We start from the raw sequence: 20,830 nt of genomic DNA on the forward strand, positions 1-20,830 counted from the left end.
ATAACATCTACATTGTAGCTGCTTATAAATTTACAGAAACACAAACTGTTAAATGCATATGTGGATTTATAATTATACACACATGTGTGTAGGTGCCTTTTATAGGAACACATTTAATCTGAGCAATCAAAGGAAAGTATATCCATCAACAGCCTGTGTATGTGTTACAAGTAATAACGTGTTGTTCCCTGATGAATGCTAAAGCGGGAAATTAATCTTAGTGTTCTACTGCTATTCTTTTACCCAGAAAAGAACAAAGTTAAATCTCCCAATACATCTTTTTGTTCAATCACACACTCAGTCCTCAGTGTGTTTTATGGAATGCTTAACCCTTGCTGTTTTATGGAATACTGCTTAGTGAGTGTTCAGTCCCTTTCTATGCCTGCTCCCTCACAACCTACTGAATCTGTTAAAGTTCCTTAGGGTTATTCAGTCAGCTTCAGTTGTGGAGTAACTCAGAGTATAATACATGAAATGAAATCAGCTATTCTAACTGTGGAAATGCTGGTAACATACCAGTACTGAGGATCTTGAATGTATAAATAAAATTCCATAGATTGGGGGTTGTGGCCCTGAAACTGTTCCAAGGTTTTTGATTCTTACCTAATGTGTGAAATCACCATCGTGAAAAAAAAATTTTTTTTCACCCATTTTTGCTGTTTATCAGACATGACAAGAAAGCACACCAGGAAATGCCAGGGTGTCTGGCATTTGTATTTAGATACATAGAGACCCAACACAGACCCTTAGATAAACAGAGGCTTTCTACAAACTCAGTGGTAGAATTTTGGTGATGGAAAGAGAGGTAAACTGGAAACTATAGACCTCAAAGCAAAAATATTAGAAAGAGTTCTGGTGTGTTTTGTTTATTACAAAGCAAGCAGATTATAGCTGTCCTAGGACTTGGGCTTTATCTTTATGTTTGAAGGGAGAAGAAAACGAGCATTTGCAGGAACCATCCTTCTCTTTCCTCCTGTTTCTAGTGTTTTCTCACAAGCTGTTCCTTGACTGTCCTAAACCATAAAATGATGGACCCTCTAGCATCTCAGTGGTGATTATCTTCAAGTGAATAACTGGTGTCTATTTAAAGGGTTTAATTGACGGGAGGGTCTTACAACTACTGCTGTTTCTTGGAACTGCAAAGACCACTGGCATACTACGGATGGTTACTTACTTAGCTTTATGGAGGGATAGCGATTTTATTTTGGGATGGTTGATCTTTAAGTTGCAGAAATTTCTTAAACCCTACTGACAGGGTTTTGGAGGGTTTCTGAGGCTTCTGAGGCATTTGTTCAGCAACTTCAAGTGAAGTTTTCATTTGAATTCTTTACTGAATTGACCAGGAGTAAAAAATAATCCAGAATTACTATCTCTAATCACATCACTGATAAGCAGTCCAGACAGAAGAATCAAGGAAAGCATGGAGAATCTAGGATAACTCAGGAACTCTTCAATGAGGGCATACTTTAATCATGAACACATGTGTTCTGAAAATAAGTTGTACAGTGATTGCTTAAAAGGAAAAGTACTAGTGTAAGGTTTAAGACATTTTAATTAAAATGACTTGTGCATCTAGATGCTAGGCATAGATTGTGGAGGAATGGAACTTTACAGTTGAATAATGGAATTTCGGCTTAGTAAAGCTTAGAAAGTTTAGTTAAAGACTCTTATTTACATATGAGAAAATCAAAGCTTGTTATTGGTGATTTGACCATCACACAGCTGGTTATTGGCAAAACCAAGACTAGAATTTAGGTGTTATTCACTTATGTTCTCTATCTTCCCCTAAAGTAGAATATGTATAAGTTATATTAAGCATAATCAAAATTTGGAACTTTTGAGATACAAATTCTATTTAAGCCTACAGGAATAGGGTTTTGTATTCTATACTTAAGTTAATGATTCTAATGTACTATTACTAAATATTAGAATATATTGTGTCTTCAAAAGTTTCTCAAGTTCCATTTTTAATGAAGCTAGGTAATTTGAAAAATACTTCTAAATCTTTGAAGTGCAAATCTAGACACTGCAGAAAGTAATTTATGCCTCTGATATTTTTTTTATATGACAAGCAAGGCAACTGCTTTATTTATTGGCAAATAAATACCCATAGAGGAAAATGTATATGGCTAGTTTTAAGCAAGCTTAAATTCCTGGGTACAGAGAAGAAATCCTGACAGGCCTTTAACAGAGCTTAGCTGGAGCTACTATGATTAATATGGTATAACCCCAGAGTGATCTACCATAATCACAGTTTTTAAGATAAAAATGCTGTACAGACTGTTACTGAGGAAAAAAGTGATAGTCCTCTATGAATTATATATTCTTATCTGGTCCATAATTAAGAACATTCTATAACAAAGTGAATTTTTTATCAAAAGTCAAACAATATGTTTTAAAAATCACAAGAACCACTTAAAACTAGTGCCCTGGCATTTTGATGATGTTATTTTGGTGAGAGAGGTGATTGTTCTGGGAGGGTGCATTGTTCTATTTAGCCATAATTTTTTTTCTTTTAAAAGATAGATCTTTCACTGTGAAAAAATATTTTCAAATGTGGATCAGAAAAAGAAAGGGTAGAAATGTATATATTGAAAAATATATCAAAGCCAGTACCTAAAAGTCAAATAAAATTACCATGTGGCTTTTTTCTTCTCCTGGCAAATGCAGGTAAGGGCCACGGTCCCCTAACTTCCATTTTCATCCAAGGAGAGGCATTCCTTGACTTTGTACTTTTTTTGCAAGTAACTTGATAGGCCTTAACTCAGTATACCACCATTCTCCATGATCTGACTATTTTGAGTGTTGTAATAAGACTTATTTATAATGGTGTTCATTTGCAGTAGGATTGAGCCAAGAATGGCAGTCTCTGTGTACATGTGCATATTTGTTTTTGTATGTGGTAAGTAACTCTTTTAAGTCAATCCTTACATGCAAACAGTATTTATATGAAAGAGACTTAAGTGTTAGCATGTCAGCTAACAAGGACTAACAAGGTTTTCGTCTTGACAGAAAAGTTCTTTAATGCAAAGTTTTCTAAGAGCTCTAGCATTCTAACCAACGGTTGTCATTCCTGTAGCATTCACTTCTCCTTGCAGGGGGAAAGGAGGAATCAGAAAGATATTTCAAATCAAGTTCTTCCCAGTCTCTATGTATTTAATTTAGCACCAGCTTCTGTAATCACAGCAAGGCAGTATATACCTGGCTGTGATGTTTGCACACTCATTTTATGACAGTAACTGTTTTGGGTTGACAAGGAAAGCATATTTGTTTTCCAGAAGGCATGTTCACATGGAAAAATGTTAATAAATAAAGTTCAGCCTTGATTTTTATTTGGAAGTTTTCTTTCTGTGTGTGCCACACCTTGTTGATTCTTTCTTGTAGAATACTTCTGTCTTAGAGAAGGGTGGAGAAATCAAGGATGTGACTGGTCAGCATTGTATTTTGAAGGTAAAATGATGCTCTTGAGAAATTCTGCAAAATACAGATTTCCAAATCATGTAAATTGAGTAGGGTTTTCATTACCCAAAACAAATGTTGATTTTTATTTATCAAGTCTAATTTGAACCATTTGGTGCACTGTGGTGTAAATGAGTATGTTTCATTCTGCCTACAGATATTACAGTTGTTTCAGCTGGCCAGAAATGGTCGCCTGAAATACTGGAAAATACTGGATACCATCACATAAAAGAACTTTGTGTGAATGAAGAATGGTATAGTTTTATTTACTTACAGAATCAGACTTCTCCAATGTATATCATATGTTAGTGGTACATCTTTCTGTCAGTGACCTCTAAGAAATGTGTGTTTAAATTTGCTAAAACAAATAAGCATGCCAAGTTCTTTTGCCATGTAATTTTAAGCGTTTCTCAGAAATTATCACAGCAGTACTTTGAAAATTTCCCTAAGTTCTTCCCAGAATCTTATTATTTTCAGTAAGAATTTTTTTGTTTTACCGGTTTTATTCATCTCCCCTTCTCGCCTGCTTACAGACACACACACACACACGCAGAAACAAAGACACACAGACTTTGACCTATGCACATTTAGGATTGCCAAATCATATAAATTAGAGAGAGAAATATAATCTAACAAAAAGCGGGAAAAAACTGACTCTAACATGAGTGAAGAGCACCCAGACCAGTTAAACTTTTTGGCTGAAGAGTTTAAAAGTGACTGGACTTCCAGAAGTAAATTTATAATTAAAATATCTGCTTGTTATATATGGACCCAACTGAGCTCTAAAACAGGTAACAAGTGGGAGAATGGAAGAGAAGAGGACTTAGAAATTTTACAACCTCTATTTACTTTTTTTCTTTAAAACTGTGTATAGGTGCCAGAAGGCTTCTCTCCGACAGAGTGTCTCCATCAGGCTCCTGCTACTCTCAGCCCTGCAGCCAGCCCTGTCCAACCCAACAATGGTAGCTGTGAAGTCTTCATTTGCAGAGCCCGTCTGTTAAGTTGGTGGAGTGCCCCTGCCCATATCAGCCAAGATAATGGTCGGAGCCTGTCCCTTGCTCCTGAGATGACCCAGCAGTTAGATGATATATTTCCAAATTTCTGAGTCACATCCTGACACACGTCCACCTAACCAAGAAGCCGGCACCAAGGCAGGTGGAAGGTGAATTAAGTTACCCTTCCTAATTAACTTTTCTTCCAAGTGTTTGCGAAGGTGTACACATATAGCACTTGCCTGCCACATACCACTGTTAACTCTGTAGAGAAGCAGTCTCTGAAATCTTATGACTACACACCCCTCTAGTAAAAACAGGTGAGCTGCACCCCAATAAATGTAAAGCTGTTTCTAAATTAGTAATAAATTGCTGTAAATCCACATATAAAAATATTAGCAAAAAATTGTCTTTAGGTTAAAAAAAGATTCTCATGTTTGATCCCCATGTCACAATGGGTTGTAGTGCACACCCTACTGATAGGACAGAATGAAGGGGACGTGTGTGTTGATCTGGTCACACACACAAAAATGCAGGAAACAAGAAATAACATGGCTTTCAAATAGAGAAAGTTGTGAATGTTGAGTTTCTGTGTGTGAGATTTTGTGCAGTTTGCATGAGTTAATGGTTTGAGTCAACTTCAGTGAGGTATATTTTACATGCAGTAAAATTACTGATTTTAAGTGTACAGTCTATATAGTTACATAAACATCAACACAATCACAATATAGAACATGTCCATCACTCCAAAAAGTTCCCTAATGTTCTTTTGTAGTCAGTCCATTTCCCCTACCCTCTGCCCCTGGCAACCACTGATCTCCCTTCTGTTCCTACAGTCTTACTTTTCCAGAATGTCACATGAGTGGAATGGTAGAAGATGTAGTCTTTTGGGTCTGCCTTCTTTTGTTCTTAGCATAATGCGTTTGAGAGTCATCCGTATTTTATTGCACATCAATAGCTTACTCCTTTTTATGGCCTGGTAATATTCCATTGTTCAGCTCTCCCCACTATTTCTTTGCCTTTAATATTTAAACATCTAGAAAACCTGGTAAAATTTATGATTTAAGTTTTGCACAGTATTATTTCATTTGTCACTCTGTGATTACTGACATGTTTTATCCAATAGAGTACCAAGCTACAGAGGCTTGTAATTTGGTAATTTCTATACCTTCTACCAATCCCCATTCCTCTTACCTTTATATTTGAATTCATCCTGAAGGAGGAAGAATAGGAAGTTCAAATGGGAAACTGGTAGTGAAAATATGTTGCCAACAGAGTTATAACAGAATAATTTTCTAGAGTAGCACACTAACAATCCAGACTTGAAACCAAAATATACATCTCATAAACTTCTGATTTTATTCTAGGTGGTCAACATTCCCCATATAGGTCAGTGTCATTTAATTAAAAGATTTAAAATGATATCAAAAGGGAAATATTTTTAGTTTTTAGCTGATCATTTGAGGATTTCCCTTTATGCCTTGAATTTGACAAGAAGTTCATGTTAATAGAACAGAAAATTATTCTGTGCCTGTCTTTTAAATTATTTGCTTATTTTTTTATAATTTGAATACTATTAGAGCAAATATGCCCTAGATCTCCTATGTTGCATGTTCCTCCATCATATCCACACATGGGCAAAACTAAAGGTGTGTTTTTCTTCTGTGCTGTCCCATGATAATGGCCTGCACAAATGGATTCATTCTTGGACTGAGGATTCTGTGGCTTGAAGTCACCTGACAATCTGATTGTCCTGAAACCTCTTCCCTGGTCTTCCTTTTCTTTACATTTCCTTCTCTACTCTCTGTCTCCAAATAGGAAAAACCAGTCAAACTTACTTTACTTTGATATTTAAACTCTAAGTCATATAAGGTGCTTTGGTGTGAAGAAAGAAGACTCAAACAAAACTACTGGAATCATGACCGTTGATTGTACCACGGAAAAGATTTCTAAAAAATCCCTCTGATCACAAAGGGGCACTGTTCTCACAGGAGAACACACGCTGCTCATCTGTGACCCCTGCCAGTGCCCAAGGCTATCTGAAGGGCCACCCTGCCCACAGCAGCTCAGGGAATTAACCAGAGACTGCTCCCAGTGTGTGGGTAACTGGCACAGGCAGCAGAGATGGGCAAGGTGACCAGCAGGCAGGAATGGACTTCGTTCTCCCAGCTGACACACGTACCACATGCCGGCGACCACATGTATCACCATGAAAAGTCAAAAGAACCTGATCAAGTCCAAAATCACTCAAACGCCAGAGAGAGGGCTTGGTGAGACAGATATAACCAATCTTTCTAAAAAAGAATTCAAAATAAAAATCAGAACCATGCTGATGGAGCTACAGAGAAATATGCAAGAGCTAAGGGATGAAGTCCAGAGGGAGACAACAGAAATGAAACAAACAACAGAAGGACTTAAGACCAGAGTAGATGAGGTGCAAGAGACTGTTAATGGAATAGAAATCAGAGAACAGGAATACAGAGAAGCTGAGGAAAAGAGAGATAAAAGGATCTCTAGAAATGAAAGAATATTAAGAGAACTGTGTGACCAATCCAAATGGAACAATATTCGTATAATAGGAGTACCAGAAGAAGAAGAGAAAGAAAAAGGGAAAGTGTCTTCGAAGAAATAATTGCTGAAAACTTCCCCAAGCTGGAGAAGGAAATAGTCTGTCAGACCATGGAAGCCCACAGATCTCCCAACACAAGGGACCCAAGGAGGACAACACCAAGACATATAATAATTAAAATGGCAAAGATCAAAGAAAAGGACAGGGTATTAAAGGCAACCAGTGACTGAAAAAAAAACCACCTACAAAGGAAAACTACGCTATCATCAGACTTCTCAACAGAAACATTACAGGCCAGAAAGGAGTGACATGATATATTTAATGCAATGAAACAGAAGGGCCTCGAAACAAGAATACTCTATCCAGCAAGATTATCATTTAAATTTGGAGGGATTAAACAATTTCCAGATAAACAAAAGTTGAGGGAATTTGCCTCCCACAAACCACCTCTACAGGGTATGTTAAAAGGACTGCTCTAGATGGAAGTACTCCTAAGGCTAAATGGATGTCACCAGAGAAAATAAAATCACAGCAAAGAAAGCAGATGAACCAAATACTAAATAAAGGCAAAAAATAAAATCAGCTATCCACAAAAGCAGTCAAGGGAAACACAAAAGAGTACAGAATAAAACACCTAACACATAGAGTGGAGGAGGAAGAATAAGAAGGGAGAGAAATAAAGAATCATCAGACTATGTTTATAATCATGTAATAAGTGAGTTAAAGTTAGACAGTTAGATAGTAAAGAAGCCACCCTTGAACCTTTGGTAACCACAAATCAAAAGCCAGCAATGGCACTAAGTACATGTCTATCAATAATCACCCTAAATGTAAATGGACAGAATGTACCAATCAAAAGACACAGAGTAATAGAATGGATAAAAAAGCAAGACCCATCTATATGCTGCTTACAAGAGACTCACCTCAAACCCAAAGACATACACAGACTAAAAGTGAAGGTATGGAAAGCATATTTCATGCAAACAGTAAGGAGAAAAAAGCAGGTGTTGCAGTACTTGTATCAGACAAAATAGACTTCAAAACAAAGAAAGTAATGAGATAAAGGGCATTACATAATTATAAATGGGGCAGTCCAAGAGGAGGTAACCATTATAAATATCTATGCACCCAACACAGGAGCAGCAACATAGGTGAAACAAATACTAGCAGAATTAGTGGAGGAAATAGCATGCAATGCATTCATTTTAGAAAACTTCAACACACCACTCACTCCAAAGGACAGATGAACCAGACAGAAAATAAGTAAGGACACAGAGGCACTGAACAACACACTAGAACAGATGGACCTAACAGACATCTGCAGAACTCTACACCCAAAAGCAGTAGGATACACATTCTTCTCAAGTGCATATGGAACATTCTCCAGAATATACCACATACTAGGCCACAAAAAGAGCCTGAGAAAATTCAAAAAGATTGAAATTCTACCAACCAACTTCTCAGATCACAAAGGTATAAAACTAGAAATAAATTGTACAAAGAAAACAAAAAGGCTCGCGAACACATACAGGCTTAAAAACATGGTCCTAAATAATCAATGGACCAATAACCAAATTAAAACAGAGATCAAGCAATATATGGAGAGAAATGACAACAACAGCACAAAGCCCCAACTTCTGTGGGAGGCAGCGAAGGCATTTCTAAGAGGAAAGTATATAGCAATCCAGGCCTACTTAAAGAAGGAAGAACAATCCCAAATGAATAGTCTAAAGTCACAATTATTGAAACTGGAAAAAGAAGAACAAATGAGGCCCTAAGTCAGCAGAAGGAGGGACATAATAAAGATCAGAGAAGAAATAAATAAAGTTGAGAAGAATAAAACAATAGAAAAAAACAATGAAAAAAACAAGAAAAAAATCAATGAAACCAAGAGCTGGTTCTTTGAGAAAACAAACAAAATAGATAAACCCCTAGCTAGACTATTAATAAAAAAAGAGAATCTACACACATAAACAGAATCAGAAATGAGAAAGGAAAACTCACAACAGACACCACAGAAATACAAAGAATTGTTAGAGAATACTATGAAAACCTATATGCTAACAAGCTGGAAAACCTAGAAGAAATGAACAACTTTCTAGAAAAATACAACCTTCCAAGACTGACCAAGGAAGAAACAGAAAATCTAAACAGACCAATTACCAGCGACGAAATTGAAGCAGTAATCAAAAAACTACCCAAGAACAAAACCCCCAGTCCAGATGGATTCACCACTGAATTTTATCAGACATTTAGAAAAGACATAATACCCAGTCTCCTTAAAGCTTTCCAAAAAATAGAAGAGGACAGAATACATACAAACTCATTCTATGAAGCCAGCATCACTCTAATACCAAAACCAGGCAAAGACCCCCCCCCAAAAAAATTAAAGACCAATATCCCTGATGAACATTAATGCAAAAATACTCAACAAAATATTAGCAAACCGAATTCAAAAGTACATCAAGAGGATCATACACCATGATAAGCGGTATTCATCTCAGGGATGCAAGGATGGTATAGCATTAAAAAATCTATCAACATCATCCACCACATCCACAAAAAGGACAAAAACCACATGATCATGTCCATAGATGCTGAAAAAGCATTCAACAAAATTCAACATCCATTCATTTAAAAAACTCAACAAAATGGGTATAGAGGGCAAGTACCTCAACATAATAAAGGCCATATATAACAAACCCACAGCCAGCATCATACTTAACAGTGAGAAGCTGAAAGCTTTTCACCTAAGATCAGGAACAAAACAGAGATGCCCACTCTCCCCACTTTTATTCAACACAGTAACTGGATGTCCTAGCCATGGCAATCAGATAAAACAAAGAAATGAAAGGCATCCAGATTGGTAAGGAAGAAGTCAAACTGTCACTATTTGCAGATGACATGATATTGTACATTAAAAAACCCTAAAGACTCCACTCCAAAACTACTAGAACTAATATCTGAATTCAGCAAAGTTGCAGGATACAAAATTAATACATACAAATCTGTTGCATTCCTGTACACTAACAATGAACTAGCAGAAAGAGAAATCAGGAAAATAATTCCATTCACAATTGCATCAAAAAGAATAAAATACTTAGGAATAAACCTAACCAAGGAATTGAAAGACCTATTCCCTGAAAATTACAAGACACTCCTAAGAGAAATTAAAAAGGTCACTAAGAAATGGAAACTCATCCCATGCTCTTGGCTAGGAAGAATTAATATAGTCAAAATGGCCATCCTACCCAAAGCAATATACAGATTTGATGAAATCCCTATCAAATCACCAACAACATTCATCAATGAACTGGAACAAATAGTTCTAAAATTCATATGGAACTACAAAAGACCCCAAATAGCCAAAGTAATCCTGAGAAGGAAGAAAAAAGCAGGGGGAATCTCTCTTCCCAACTCAGGCTCTACTATAAAGCCACAGTAATCAAGACAATTTGGTACTGGCACAAGAACAGACCCACAGACCACTGGAACAGAATAGAGAGTCCAGATATTAACCCAAACATATATGGTCAATTAATATACAATAAAGGAACCATGGATATACAATGAGGGAATGACAGCCTCTTCAACAGCTGGTGTTGACAAAACTGGACAACTACATGTAAGAGAATGAAACTGGATCACTGTCTAACCCCATACACAAAAGTAAATTCGAAATGGATCAAAGACCTGAATGTAAGTCATGAAACCATAAAACTCTTAGAGAAAAAACATAGGCAAAAATCTCTTTGACATAAACATGAGCAAATTCTTCATGCATATATCTCCCTGGGCAAGGGAAACAAAAGCAAAAATGAACAAGTGTGACTATATCAAGCTGAAAAGCTTCTGTACAGCAAAGGATACCATCAATAGAACAAAAAGGCATCCTACAGTATGGGAAAATATATTCATAAATGACAGATCTGATAAAGGGTTGATATCCAAAATATATAAGAGCTCACGCACCTCAACAAACAAAAAGCAAATAATCCAATTAAAAAATGGGCAGAAGAGCTGAACAGACACTTCTCCAAAGAACAAATTCAGATGGCCAACAGACACATGAAAAAATGCTCCACATCACTAATCATCAGAGAAATGTAAATTAAAACCACGATGAGATACATCACCTCACACCATTAAGGATGGCCACCATCCAAAAGACAGACAACAGCAAATGCCGGTGAGGATGTGGAGAAAGGGAAACCCTCCTACACTGCTGATGGGAATGTAAATTAGTTCAACCATTGTGGAAAGCAGTATGGAGGTTCCTCAAAAAACTCAAAATAGAAATACCATTTGACCCAGGAATTCCACTCCTAGGAATTTACACTAAGAATGCAGGAGCCCAGTTTGAAAAAGACAAGGCACCCCTACATTTATCACAGCACTATTTACAATAGCCAAGAAATGGAAGCAACCTAAGTGTCCATCAGTAGATGAATGGATAAAGAAGATGTGATACATATACACAATGAAATATTATTCAGCCATAAGAAGAAAACAAATCCTACCATTTGCAGCAACATGGATGGAGCTAGAGGGTATTATGCTCGGTGAAATAAGCCAGGTGGAAAAAGACAAGTATCAGATGATTTCACTCATATGTGGAGTATAAGAACAAAGAAAAAACTGAAGGAACCAAACAGCAGCAGCCTCTCAGAACCCAAGAATGTACCAACAGTTTACCAAAGGGAAAGAGACCCGGGAGGATGGGTGGGAAGGGAGGGATAAGGGGAAAAGGGGACATTACGATTAGCACACATAATGTAGGGGGTGAGGCACAGGTAAAGCAGTACAACACAAAGAAAACAAGTGGTCATTCTATAGAATCTTACTACACTGATGGTCAGTGACTGTAATGGGGTATGTGGGGGGTCTTGACAATGGGGGGAGTCTAGTAACCATAATGTTGCTCATACAATTGTACATTAATGATACCAAAATTTTTTAAAAAATCACTCTGTCGAGCCAATGGAGCTGGATGCCAGATTACTACTGAGTGATAATCACCAGTTCCACCAAAATAATAAAAAGGAGTCCTCATTTAAAATACTTGGATGTAAATATTTTAAGTGTTTTAAATTTTCTCTGAACCCAGTAAAACTGGTTTATAATTCTGGATTAGTTGGTGTTACTCATCTTTTAATTGACAGTAGTATATAGCAAGTTATTTTTACAAGAAATCAATACTTAAAATAATGCCTTGCATTTCATGTAACAGGGTAAATCTTACTATCCTCATTTACTATCCTCATTTTATAAATAACAGTTGCCAGCATAAAGGGTTAACGTCTACAAACCTGAACCCTGGTTACAAAGGTTGCAAAGCCTAAAGGAACTGACTCACCAACTAGAAAATCGAATGGTAAGGCTTAAGAATCCAGTTATGTGCTCTGACCTAACTTAGTGTTCATGCTTGGACCAGTGCCCCAGTATGCGTTGGTCAGCAGTCAGGGTCATCCTGGCCTAACAGACTGGATTTTGTTTTATCAATGTTTGTTCTGTGACCATACCTAATTCTTTTTATGACTCTTATTCACTCTGGTAAGTGACAAGTGGTGGTCGGGGGGGGTCCTAGATTTTAGGTCTGTACTGTACAAACTACCTTTGAGGAAGGACCACTTTACCCCCAGTCAGTCTTAAACCAATACTCAAGGTAAATAAAATTTTAAAAAAAGAAATGATCATGCCTTTAGTTGTTGCAGCAGTATCAGATTGTCCCAGAAATTCCCAAACGGTTACTCTCAATTACTGGCAGACTGTTTGGAAAAAAAAAAAAAAAGTAGCCCTCAGATTGACACTGGTCCTTTTTGAATAGCACACAGACCACTCATGGAAATTTTACCTGAAGCAGAAGTCTTAAAATGGTGTTTAAGAATTGCTGCACTGGGCTACTTTGTAACGCTGTCACAAAGGTCATCAGGAAAAAAGGTCCTTGGCCTCCCTTTTTTCTCTATAATGATTTGCTAACTCCCTTCAACGAATTTATCCAAGGATATGCTAAAACTGATAGCCTTCCAAGCATTGAGCTTATGGATTCATTCTGTTGCATTAGAAAGTCATCTTCATTTCTTGCTGCAGTTTGTCTATTATGAACATGATCGTATTAGATAATCTTAATGAAATATGAATGATAGCTTCTTTGGAAAGAACTTCTGTGGCATTTCATCTTGCCTGGATTCAGAGGGTACCCTGTCAGGGGAATTCTGGTTGAGTGTATAATGTAGATATTCATCCTGTTCCCAAGCACATTTGTTTGCAAACATGTTATGTTGTGCTCTTACGTAAGTGGCTACTTCTGTTACCATTATAAAAATGAAGCTTCCCTTTTATGATTCAGGCTATATTCAGCAAAGTACTGAATCTTGCTTATCTGCACCTCTTCACCAGAAGAAAGTGGTTTAACTGAAGTTCCATTTTAGTGGAGACGGCAACTCAGGACTAAAAGAGGTCTGAAGGGTGGTGGTTTTAGAAACAACATCAGGCATTGTGGCAGGCGAGGAGAAGAGAGCAGTCATATGGGACTGCCATGTCCTGTTGGGAGAGGGAAATCAGGAGGGTGATGAACAGGAGAGGCCTCAGTGGGTTTGATCAGTTGCTGTGGTTTCTAAGGCCTGTTTTAATATCAGAGGCTACCATATTAAAGTGCAGGCTACCTGGGAAGAACCTGAGAGAGAAAAGACTACACCACCCAGGCTGGGCTTCAGCCTGCAGGACCACCCACAGCGGGAGCCGCCCTGAAAGAGCCACCGAGGAAGTGGGCTTGACGGAAAGGGGGAAAGAGCATAGAAGAGGGCCTCACAGGGTTCCGGAACTGGATCAGAAGTCCTGCTCCTTGCTGCCACATGCTCAGTGTGCCCATCTGGGAGATGGCAGTCATGGGTGACAGGCACTACGGTCAGTGAGGTTCGAGTCAGAATTTCTGGGTTCAAGTCCTGGACCCCAGGTTAGCACTGTGGTGACCTTAACAAGCCATCTCACCTTTCTTCATTTCTGGTTTCTCATCTGTTTAACATTTGTTGAGCTCTGGAAACTATTTTGATGCACAAATGAAATAATCTGTACAAAACCACAATTAATCTACTTACCTACAACATCAACACTCACTATTCCAAAAAATGGTTGTAAAGGAAAGTAATTGCTGCGACTGATACTTTTTTAAAAAATGGCTATTGCAGTACTCCAACAGATCTAGAGTCACCACGTGTGCACATTATTACAACTGTTCTGAACAGGTAGCTGCATGAGAGTATTTGCTCTGAATGCTAGTATTATCTCCCAAATGAGGGAGGGACATCTGTGTTTGATAGTGTACATAGGAATGGCACCCCATGTACACATCCCTACATATACTTTCTATAAAATGATAGAAATGCTAGGAGTGAGCTCTATAATAGCACATAACTATTAGAGTTTCTTTATTAAGTAATATAAATAAATAACAAGTCTTTCCATATAATTGTCTAGTCGTCATGAATCAGACATTACAACTGTGATGAGAATTTTATATCATGAAGCTGAGTATAGCTATCTATGAGTGAATTTTTCCACTGCAAAAATATTGTTCCCTTTATCCTGCTTCCCCTAATGAAGCACATTATGGAAGCATAGTACAATTATTCAAACTTGGTTCAAATTTTGCCAGTTTTCCCACTCACGTCCTTTTTTCTGGCTCTGATCTATAGACTCTCACATCACACTTATTTGTCCCATCTTCTTAGGCCCCTCAACTCTAACCACTCTTTGGTTGTCTTCTTTTTTCTTTTTCTTTCTTTTTTTTTTTTTTTCTAATCTTTCCCTGACCTTTACATTTGAACAGTACTAGCCATTCTTTTGTAAAATGTGCTAGCCAAACTCTTTTGGTTTATTTAATGTTTTCTCATGATCAGATTGAGGTTATAAATTTTTGACAAGAATGCCACAAAAGGATGTGCCCTTCTCAATATGTACATCAGGAAGTATGTGATGACATGTAATCATTGATGTTAACTTTGATCACTTGGTTAAGGTGGTATCTGCTAGGTATCTCCATTGTGAAGTTTATAATGTTTCTCTTTGTAATTAATAAATATCTTAAGTTTATTTGAGAATATTTTATGCTTTTTTAAATTGATAATCAGGGTTGAGGCAAGGTTTCATTCACAGAGGTCTGCCAAAGTATTGTCTCGGTGGGAAGAAGCTGTGCGCTAGGTAATGATGGAGTTATTATTCAAGTGTTTGAATAGATTGCGCTCAATCCATGCAGAAATGGATTGCCTGACATTACATTGCAGGATTTTTAAGTCCTACCTCCAGGCAAATCTCATAGTCACTAGCAAAAATGAAAGTGTGAAATGCTTTTTAATGTATATTTAACAACACGTAGTCTGGTGATTACTGGTGTGTATTCTCTGTGGATTCCCTTTGCTATCAGAGGAGGATGTTAAGAGACAACATTTTTACACATTTATTCTATCTAAATTCATCACATGTTTACTTTCTAAATATCTGTAACTGTCATTTATAACAAGATAATAAAAAGTCAAATACTTTAATTTAAAATTTGTATCATAGGATTACAATCAGTTTACAGGAAAAGTACAATTACTATTTTTTCCTCACTCTGTTGTATGAAATTGCCTACTACTAAATGACACAGAAATATAGCCATCAAAAAAAAAGAAAATACAGCTTAGTAATGGGTCATAGAAGGCAGTGCTACTTTTTTCATCTTTTTGATTCAGAAATTCACATAGTAGCTCCTGTTTAAAGGCATTTTCATCATTGAATCCAGTGTCACATCTGCTTGTGTTGAGGAAATAAATTTCACAAAATGTACTTAATTCTTTCCTGTGGTGTCACTATTTAATATGGATTAAGGTACCATTTTTTGCACTTGTACTGGGTTGCACAGCAAGAGCTCACGTCTTGTACTAATATATGCTAAATAGTTGCTTAGTATATAGACCATCATTGTTAAAATAGCAGTAGTGAAGGTATTTTAGATCACAGAGCCCCAGTGGTCTACATTTTGTTTGCTTTGACATTATTAAATTCAATCTGTTTCTCTAACTGTGACTCTAAATACTCCATTTGCATGGCAGAAAAGTTTGCTTTGTGGGTCGACTTTTATTAACAGCGTTTGCATGTTTTCTGTTCTCACGCTAGGTGTTTCATGAGCAGACAGAGCACCTTCAGTTGTGTTGAATGATTATGCACAATCAATAAGTTTTTGTGTTTGTGTTTGTTGTTTCTTTGATGTGGCCTCTAGGATGCTGCCGGCAAGGTGCTGGACCGCTGGGCCATCATGTCGCGAGAAGAGGAAATCATCACCCTTCAGCAATTTCTACGCTTTGGAGAAACCAAATCCATTGTGGAGCTGATGGCAATTCAGGAGAAAGAAGGACAGGCTGTAGCTGTACCATCTTCAAAGGCAGACTCAGACATAAGGACTTTCATTGAGAGCAATAACCGCACCAGGAGTCCCAGCCTCCTTGCTCACCTAGAGAACAGCAACCCTTCTAGCATTCATCACTTTGAAAACATCCCCAACAGCCTTGCATTTCTGCTTCCATTCCAGTACATAAACCCGGTCTCAGCCCCACTGCTAGGATTGCCTCCGAATGGGCTATTGTTGGAACAACCTGGACTGAGGCTACGGGAACCAAGCCTTTCAACCCAGAATGAATATAATGAAAGCAGCGAATCCGAAGTATCTCCCACACCTTACAAGAACGATCAGACGCCCAATAGAAATGCTCTGACCAGCATCACTAATGTGGAGCCCAAAACCGAGCCAGCTTGCGTGTCCCCCATTCAGAATTCTGCCCCAGTGAGTGATTTGACCAAAACTGAACACCCAAAAAGCTCATTCCGAATTCACCGGATGAGAAGAATGGGGTCAGCCTCTAGGAAAGGAAGAGTGTTCTGTAATGCATGCGGGAAGACCTTCTATGACAAAGGTACTCTCAAAATTCACTACAATGCTGTCCACCTGAAGATCAAGCATCGGTGCACCATCGAAGGCTGCAACATGGTCTTTAGCTCGCTCCGAAGCCGAAACCGCCACAGTGCAAACCCTAACCCTCGCCTCCACATGCCTATGCTAAGGAATAACAGAGACAAGGATTTAATTCGGGCCACATCAGGAGCTGCTACCCCAGTCATTGCTAGTGCAAAGTCAGGTCTCACTCTCACAAGCCCTGGCCGGCCCCCAATGGGTTTTACCACTCCCCCACTAGACCCTGTCTTACAGAGTCCTCTCCCTAGCCAGCTGGTGTTTTCTGGGCTAAAGACTGTCCAGCCAGTCCCTCCATTTTATAGAAGCTTACTAACTCCTGGGGAAATGGTGAGTCCTCCAACCTCCCTCCCGACCAGCCCCATCATTCCAGGCAGTGGCGCCATGGAGCAGCACCTGCCCCCACCCTCTGAGCCAGCAGCACCAGTGGTGATGATGGCTACTCACGAGCCCAGTGTAGACCTGGCACCCAAGAAGAAGCCCAGGAAGTCCAGCATGCCTGTGAAGATTGAGAAGGAAATCATCGATACCGCTGATGAGTTTGACGATGAAGATGATGACCCCAACGATGGGGGAGCTGTGGTCAACGACATGAGCCGTGACAGTCATTGCCATTCCCCAGAGGAGATGAGTCCAGGCATGTCTGTGAAAGACTTTTCTAAACATAGCAGGACCCGGTGCATTTCAAGGACTGAGATAAGAAGGGCTGACAGCATGACTTCTGAGGACCAAGAACCCGAGCGGGACTATGAGAACGAATCTGAGTCTTCAGAACCCAAACTAGGTGAGGAATCCATGGGAGGGGATGAGCACATTCACAGTGAAGTGAGTGAAAAGGTTCTGATGAACAGCGAGAGGCCTGATGAGAACCACAGTGAGCCCTCTCACCAGGACATCATCAAGGTGAAGGAGGAATTTGCAGATCCCACGTACGACATGTTTTACATGAGCCAGTATGGACTGTACAATGGTGGGGGAGCCAGCATGGCAGCCCTGCATGAAAGTTTTACATCGTCTCTGAATTATGGTAGCCCTCAGAAGTTCTCCCCAGAAGGTGACCTGTGTTCTAGCCCAGACCCCAAAATCTGTTATGTGTGCAAAAAGAGTTTCAAAAGCTCCTACAGCGTGAAGCTTCACTACAGGAACGTTCACTTAAAAGAGATGCATGTCTGCACGGTAGCTGGCTGCAATGCCGCCTTCCCCTCTCGCCGAAGCAGAGACAGGTCAGTAAATCTCCATTGGCTGCTCCTGCTGGGGGTGGAGGGTGCCAGTAGTGTTGGACTTAACATTCAAAGTCCAGCTTAGATGTGTTGGATGCACTGTAAAGATTGTCCCCAATGATCGTGAGATAACCAAGCTGCCATGCTCATGAAGGATTGTTGCAGTTGGTGCTTGTTATGATTAAGCATGCAGAATCATACGCCATCTTACCCATAATGCACGCCATATCTCTCTGTGCTCTGTGTATATGTGTGTGTGTATGTTTTTTCCATGCATCTAGGTTTGAATTAGTTACCTATTTACACAGTTCCCTGCTTCCCTATGAACCTTCACTTAGAAGCCGCAGCTTCTGTTATATATATATATTTCTGCTTTGCCTTGTGGCTTTTTAATTAAATCAATATATTATCTTCATACACACATATTTATCCAATATAGAAACAGAAATTTACGGATGGAAAGAACCATAGGTCCAGGACATCGAGACAGCCTGCATCTCCGTAGGTATAACCAGAAATGTTATCATTCTTACATGAATATTTAGTGTGTCCTTGAATTCTTTTAAGAGTCATGAAAGTGTCAGAAGAAAAATGGGGCCAAAGTAATTGTTAATGTGGAGAAATGTATGGCAGTGTGGGTTTCGGTTTCTTTATTTTAACTTCACAATGTCTTTGAGCACATCTCTAAAATATAATTTATCATGGGAATTATGCACAGAAGGGGAGGTATGCATATACTTTTAGGATCAGTTAGAATATATTATGTCCAGCCATCAGATGACATCACGTTTTAGCTATGTAGCTCTGAAACAGTTGGCCTTAAACAGAAGCAGCTGGTCCTAAACCTACAATGTTCTTTTTTCAATCCTAAGGAAAACGTAATAAAAATGGAATGTGTCAAGGTGGTCACTGGTGGAGTAACACAGTGATTCTCCGCTGGAGGAGATAAGTTTGTGAGCAGATCATTTACATAATACACCAGCCCAACTAGAGTCATGCACCAGTTAATTCTTCCTATTATGTTGGATGTGGTTTTTAGGTTTTATGTTGTCTTTAAAAAATATTTTAAGAGAAAATTTTACTACATGGTAAATGTCACTGTATATAGAAGAAACAAATTAACTAGGTTTCCAAATAGCCACCACCCAAATTCTAGCACTTGTCAGTGGGTAGAGTTCTTCAACAAAGTAATGTATAATGAAAGTACCACTGAAGAGTAGTGGCCTACCCCTAAAATATTGTTTTGTCTTCATATTTAAAAAGTTGATCTTTTCTAAAAGTTACAAGAAAATTTTCACTGTACTGAAACACAAGAAACCCAATTCCTGAAAAGCAAAATTTCTGAGAAAAAATAGGTGGTTTTCTTTTTACAACTCAAAACATGCTTTGAAGAGAAACCTATATTCTTAAAGATTTCCCCTCCCCTCCCCTCTCTCCCATTTGCCGTGTTCTATCAAAATGCTTTCTGGTCACAAAGTTCTTTTCAGTTCCTGTCTGTTATCACTGACAGTCCCAAAACACAGCAGATGAGATTGCTATATTTTGAATAATAAATAATAATAATAATAATAATAATAATACCCTGTCCCACCTCTTCCCACCAAGTTTGTGAGTTATATTCATTCTTTTAAATTTGAAATAGTGCACTTGTGATAATGAGGTTAATGCACTGGATTTTTTTTTTAACAAAAATGAAAGACTCATGAAAACCTGCATAAAATATTTATGGAAATTGAGTGTTTGAAGACAAGCCAAAATTTAAGCTTATTTGCATGAATTCCTATCATAGTTTTAGCTGGTTTACTGAAAATATTGCAAGTCATAACACCAAAATAAATGGCTCTGGGACCAGAAAGCTCTGTCACAATGCTACAAAACACAGTGCTTGTGTTCATACGGAGAGAGTGGTGAAAAGTGGCTTGGCTGCGGAAAAACGTTTATTGATAGCAGGAGAATATTTCGACCTCTATTTTTATTCTAAAGATTGGGAGCTTGGTGGATGAGCAGCCACCAATATGGAAATTTAGACCAGTACCTAGGATAACTAGAATTTTCCAGGGGCAAGAATAGTACAGATACTCTCCCATGTGTGTACAGTCAGAGGGGAGGCTGCAGACCCCAGGAGGCAGGTGATATATTTCTTCTGGGTGAAACACCACATCACTCCTATTCTTCTTAATTCTGGAGTTTTGTCAAGCATGATAAATGAAGAAAAGCAAATTGAGAAGCAGTACTGTACAAAGAAAGGTTTTTGATTCTGACTTGAAATTCTGCTTTTCAGGAATACGCAAATCATTTGATCCTAGGTTAAAAACTTAGTAAGAACCTGGATACACGTTAATTTTAACATTTTTTTCTTAGGAAGAAAACTGTTCATCCTTGTTGAGTCTATGCCTTGAAGTAATAAATGATGGGAGTGTAGCTGCCACCAAATAACTAGAAACATTGATGCCACTGAGGTAGCATCCTTTTCCTACATCTCAGCAGAGTGGACTCACACATAATTGTACCCCTGTTTTAGCCTTTTAGTGTCATTTCATCAATTAATACCAACCTGTAAATTAATCTCCTTATTCACAAAGCT

At 38.3% G+C, this 20,830-nt stretch overlaps 1 protein-coding gene across 18 annotated transcripts in view; it reads left to right on the plus strand.

The window, feature by feature from the left end:
• The window catches only part of BNC2 (basonuclin zinc finger protein 2), a 429,408-nt gene that overhangs the window by 383,124 nt on the left and 25,454 nt on the right, over positions 1 to 20,830 (plus strand). For 14 of the 18 annotated variants that reach the window (XM_073228467.1, XM_073228463.1, XM_073228465.1 and 11 more), the window contains 2 exons: positions 16,280 to 18,249; positions 18,686 to 18,751. In XM_073228467.1, coding sequence (XP_073084568.1) covers positions 16,280 to 18,249; positions 18,686 to 18,751 — 2,036 coding nt within the window. The remainder of the gene's footprint in view (positions 1 to 16,279; positions 18,250 to 18,685; positions 18,752 to 20,830) is intronic. The other 4 variants (XM_073228464.1, XM_017657966.3, XM_017657970.3 and 1 more) reach the window with 1 other exon arrangement.

This window comes from Manis javanica, chromosome 2, assembly GCF_040802235.1.
Source record: "Manis javanica isolate MJ-LG chromosome 2, MJ_LKY, whole genome shotgun sequence".
NCBI classification, from domain to species: domain Eukaryota; kingdom Metazoa; phylum Chordata; class Mammalia; order Pholidota; family Manidae; genus Manis; species Manis javanica.